We start from the raw sequence: 5,962 nt of genomic DNA on the forward strand, positions 1-5,962 counted from the left end.
TTTGCTAATTCCGAAAAACCGAAAAACCTACCGGTGGTAGTAAATTTCTAACAAATCGTAAGCTCTTCAGCCTGCATCTTAATTATCAAGAGCCCTTTCTTTTCTTTTTTCTTTTTCTATTCGGTATTCAACATTTATTTTGCTGGAACCTCGGTTAATTTGAATATACTCTACATAATTAATGTTTTTCTAAGGGTGAAGAGCTCCCTATCAGTATTCTTTTTATTCCAAGCGCGAGACTTATGATTAAGGGTGAAAAGATCTGTCCGTTTATCATATCACAACTCTGTTACTTACTCTATCCATGCATATGAAACGAGAGTTCTGAAGAAATGTGCTGTCGCATAAGAGCAACAAGAAGGGACCACAGTCAGCTGCTAATAATTCGTCATCTTTGCTAAATTAGGCACACCATATGGCGTATTGAATCAAAGAAAAAACAAATTACTATAACTAATTTTGCAACATCCTGACACATTCTTATCCTCCGTTTAACCTTTTCCCGTTCTCCAATCCACTATAAATACAGGCCATTCAAATAAAAAAAGAAAAACAGCAAAGAGATTTTAGCACATATATATAAAAGACATATAACTAAAGTCCCCTCAAATCCCAAAAAGAAAGAAAATGAAGGCTGTTGCAGTAGCAGTTATTGTTGTGTTAGTTCAGTTCATAGCTGAACCAGCACAGGCCATCACTTGTGGTCAAGTGGACGCTGCTTTGGCTCCTTGTGTACCTTATCTTACTCAAGGTATGTTATTTTATGAGTTAAAATTATTATGTGCACTAACACATATACCACTTTTGATCCATTTATGCAACGACACTCTGTTTTAAAAAAAAGGACACTTTTTCTATAATATTAGGAAACTTTTAAGTTTAAGGGCAGCCCGGTGCACTAAGCTTTCGCTATGCGCGGGGTTCTGGAAGGACTGCAAGATGTTGTTTTCATGGCTCGAACTCGTGACCTCCGGGTCACAAGGCTCCCCTTCAAAATTTTTAAGTTCAATTTTTGTATTTTACCTTTAATGATATTCTTTTATAATCATACATGCAAATGTCATGACATGTTTAGATTATAAGCTCTAAAAGTCTTTCTTCTTTCTATTTTAATTGTTGTACCTAGTCAAGTATTACCTGATTAAGTTCTATGCAATAACATGGTAACTTTTCATAACAAACATGACCCGAAAACTTTAAAAAATAAAAAAAAATAAACTCTTATTTTATTTGACTGTAGCTCATGTTTTGTTTTTTAAGATATATATATAAGCCGGTGAATTTTGTTTTATCATTTTCTGAATCTTTTTTCTTTTCTCCACTCTATCTAAAAGCCTCAATTAAATTCTTCATTTTATTTTATGATTGTCGATCTTTTACAAGGTGGTGAGCCAGGAGCAGCTTGCTGCAGTGGGGTGAAAAACTTGAAAAGAATGGCTGCAACCACAGATGACAGAAGGACAGCTTGTAACTGTGTTAAGGCAGCAGCCAACCGTTACACAAACCTTAAAGATGATGCTGCTCAGGCTCTTGCTTCTAAGTGTGGTGTCGCCATGGATGTCCCCGTCTCCAAGACCATCAATTGTGATACGTAAGTTTTATGCACTGAAACTATAAAAAAATATTTGGAATATCAATTTATTAGAAAGCAATTACTACAAGTTAAGTAAACTTTTTAATTACAATTGGCCGTAACCTGACTTCTTAAAAGTTTATTACGCTATGAGTGTTAATAAGTTAATTCCTTTTTATTTTTAAACGAATTTGCATGTTCACTTCAAATCGATCTATGGATGCGTAAGTAGTTCCATTTTTTTTTTTTTTTGCTGCTTTAACATTTATGTGTTACTGTAAATTATTTCATACAAGTTAAAAGATAACTATTATTTACTGTCGATAGTAGGGGTACTAGTAGTTTATAAAATAATACTGATAACTTGTCATAACGGGTTAATCATACTGATAGTGTAAAAAATCTTTTTAGAGGGAAAGCTGATTTATGAAATTGAGATTGTACATGTGAAGAAAATAAAAAGGGTAGAAAAATAAGGAAACTGAATTTGAGTGAAAAAGTTACCGTGAAAATGCTTCACATAAGAACTCTTGTTTTAATTGACTGTATATTAATAGCTAGCGGGACTGTTGACTGAGGAAAGGTGCTGATCTTTTTTTCTTTTTTTATGACTTTTATTTTTATGTTTTTTGTTTCAGAATCAGTTATTAATGAGCAGCACGGTGTCAGGAATAATGCCAACGAGTGAAGGAGATGGCCATGATATGTTGCTTATATTAGATATATGTTGAGCAGCTTATATTAGATATATGTTGAGCAATAGTTTTCTTGAGGGTCCGTTTATGTAATAAACCTGGGGTCGTGAAACTCCCTCTCTGTTGTACCGTTACTATGCAGTAATATACTACTATAGTACTCCCTTTTTGTTAATTACTTCTCCGATCCACGAAATCTTAAAATAAAGAATTTTTTTTAAAATTTGTGGTCTAAAAATAAGCTATAAAAATTTGTATAGTTATAAATTATTTTATTAAGGATAAAATAATAAATTTAAAATTAAATTATTTCTAAATAAGGAAGTATGACTTTCTTTTTAAGAAAAAATAAAAAGAAAAGAGTATCACACATTTGTCCGTTAATGAATTCATTGAGCAATGCTGACAATGAATTCATTGAGCAAAAAGTAGTAAAAATGGAGTAACTACTATAAAACTACTGTATTAGTAAACATTATTAGTAGCTAAGGATTGGGATACCAACGTATATCGATTACGAAAACAACAATAACATTAACGAATTCACTATTTGTATAGCTATAAGTGATGTTATTAAGGGTAAAATGATAAATATAAAGTTAAATTGTTTCTAAATAAGGAAGTATGATGTTCTTTTTGAGATAGAATAAAAAGAAAAGTATATGATTTTTGTGCGTCAATGTCACGACCCGAATTTTCCACCTCGGGACCGTGATAGCCCTAATATTGTACTCGCTAGGCAAGCCAACGTTACAAAATATTTCACATTTTTCTTTTATCTTTTAACAATTAAAACTTACAAAAGTAAATCAGCGAAAATAAATGCGGAAGAACACAGTTTTAAAGATTATCTTTATGCCAATAACGAAAACCGTAATAAGAATCCACCCAGAACTGGTGTCACAACTCACGAATAGTTTACGAATACTAGAGAAAATGGTCTGAACAAAGAAATATACATATGTCTCAAAAGTAGATAAAACAAAAATAAAATAAGATAGGAGGGGACACTAGGGCTTGCGGACGCTGAGGACTACCTTGGTCTCCGGTGGACTGAAAGCAGCCACCCAAACTCTACTCACGAGGTCCGTCACCAAAATCTGCATAGAAAGTGCAGAATGCTGTATCAGTACAACCGATCTCATGTACTGGTAAGTGCCGAGCCTAACCTCAGCGAAGTAGTGACGAGGCTAGGACACGACAACCAACATAAACCTGTGCAGTTAAATAACATACTAACAGAATAACAATAATAGAAGCTAAACAGAAATTAATGGGAAGGGGCAACATGCTATGGGGTTACCAGAATAAGAAATCACAGTAATTACGAAAATTAACAATTAATGCACTGGGACCGATAACAACAAATAATCACAGCAAACAGAAAATGCACGTTATCACCCTTCGTGCTTTTATTCTCAATCCTCACCATGCAATTAATAATAGAAATGTGCACGACATCACCCTTCGTGCTTTATCACTCTTCCTCACCATATGAATAATAGAAATGTGCACGGCATCACTCTTCGTGCTTTATCTCTCTTCCTCACCATATGCATCAATATAAACGAAAATGTGCACGACATCACCCTTCGTGCTTTATCACTCTTCCTCACCATATGCATAAGTATTAATGTGCACGACATCACCCTTCATGCTTTATCACTCTTCCTCACCATAACAACAACAAAAACAACAACAACCTGGCAAATGAATCACAATCAAACAACTCTGTTTCATCACTTAATTTCACAATAGAAATCTCAACTTGAGTCAATACTCCCCCAATGTCCAAATCAGAAACAACATAGCAAAACTTGTTAACATGATCAATAACTAGCTTAAGGAGGAAATATACGTAAAAAGAAACACAACTGTTACAAGTATAGAACTCACTCGTATGCTATGACCCGACAACAACATATAGATACTCGTCATCACACCTATACGTCGTACTAAATAGCTAACAAGTAGCAAATAGGGCAAAAAAATACCTAATCCCTCAAGCTAAGGTTAGCCACAACACTTACCTCGATTCCACGGCCACAATCAAACCTCAATTACCGTTTTATCACTCGATTCCACTTCCAATCCGCTTGTATCTAGTCATAATTAACTTAACAACATCAATAAATGCTAAAGAAATCAATTCCAATGCTTTATTTTAGGTTTTTCAATATTTTTCCCAAAAAGTCAAAACTCGACCTCAGGCCTGCTTGGTCAAAACTCGAAGTTCGGATCAAAATCCGATTATCCATTCACCCCCGGGCCCAGATATATAATTGGTTTTGGAATCCGACATAAATTTGAGGTCTAAATCCCTAAATTTTGAAATTCTTAAATTCTACCCAAAAACACCCAATCCCCTCATGAAAATCCCTTGATTTTGTGAAAAAATTTTGTAAACAAAATGGAATAGATTGAAGAAAATAAGTTAGAAGTTGCAGGTATCGCATTTGCGATCATAGGTTTGCAATTGCGAACTCGCAAATACGACCAATGCTTCGTAAATGTGAAGCTTGGCCTGACCTGCTGCCTTCGCAAATGCGACTAAATGTTCGCAATTGCGATCACTGTTAATGTCATATTTGCGAGGATAAACTTCGCAAATGCGAAAGTCCCCTGCCCAGCCCAGTCATCGCAAATACGATAGTTCTTCGAAATTATGGTGCTTGCATTCACTTCACAAATGCGAAGTCTGCAAACCTGCAATACTAGCAAATTTTCCTTAAGGTTCAAAACACTTCTTGGCCTATCCAAAACTCACCCGAGCCCTCGGGGCTCCAAACCAAACATGCACATAAGTCTAAAAATATCATACGGACTTGCTCGTGCGATCAAATTGCCAAAATAACATCTTAAACAACGCATTTAACACCAAAACTCAAAAAAAATTCAAGATAGTTCAAACTTCCTATTTTTTCAACCAAAGATCCGAATCACGTTAGATTACTTCCGTTTCTCACCAAATTTTAAATATAAGGTTTAAATATTATAACGGACCTGTACCGGGCTCAGCAACCAAAATACGGGCCCGACTCCATCAAGTTCCAATACTATTCAATTTTCATAAACTATTATATTTTTCAGTTAACAATTTTCTTCAAAAATTTATTTCTCGGGCTAGGGACCACGTAATTTGATTCTGGGAATACGCCCAGGTCCCATATTTTATTACAGACCTTTCGGGACTGTCAGAACCCGAGTCCAGGTCCGTTTACAAAAAAAGTTGGCCGAAGTCAACAAAAAATATCTTTTAAGCCAAAATTCATTATTTCTTAAAAATTTTCACATAAGGGCTTTCCGTATATATGCTCAAACTGTGCATGCAAATCGAGGAGAGACAAAAGGAGATTTTTATGCCTCGGAACACATATTTAACTTCTAAAATAAGAGATGACCTTTTGGGTTATCACAGTCAAGGAATTGCTACTAGAATAAAAATGATTGTCTAGTTTGATACTAATTCCAAGAAAATATGTAATAAGATAAAGACGAGTTTATGAAATCAGAATAGTTAGTAATCATCAGTTAGCCTTGTGGACGATAAATTCATTGAGCAGAGAGTAAATCAAGATTGTGATACCAACATCGACAATGTCACAAACCAAAGTCCCGCCTTAGGCATCGTGATGACACAAAGTCTCTAAGACTAGGTAAGTCGATTACTTACAAGAATTAAGCCAATTTAACC

The 5,962-nt window shown here is 34.8% G+C and overlaps 1 protein-coding gene across 1 annotated transcript; it reads left to right on the forward strand.

Annotated features, from left to right (window-relative positions):
* The first annotated feature begins 598 nt into the window (after positions 1-598).
* On the forward strand, positions 599-2,346 carry LOC104243100 (non-specific lipid-transfer protein 1-like). Its single transcript, XM_009798249.2, has 3 exons — positions 599-751; positions 1,384-1,591; positions 2,212-2,346. The coding sequence occupies exons 1-3, from the start codon at positions 628-630 to the stop codon at positions 2,222-2,224; spliced, it is 345 nt and encodes a 114-aa protein (XP_009796551.1). The 5' UTR covers positions 599-627; the 3' UTR covers positions 2,225-2,346.
* The last annotated feature ends 3,616 nt before the right edge of the window (positions 2,347-5,962 follow it).

Source organism: Nicotiana sylvestris, chromosome 8 (assembly GCF_000393655.2).
Source record: "Nicotiana sylvestris chromosome 8, ASM39365v2, whole genome shotgun sequence".
Classification (NCBI taxonomy): domain Eukaryota; kingdom Viridiplantae; phylum Streptophyta; class Magnoliopsida; order Solanales; family Solanaceae; genus Nicotiana; species Nicotiana sylvestris.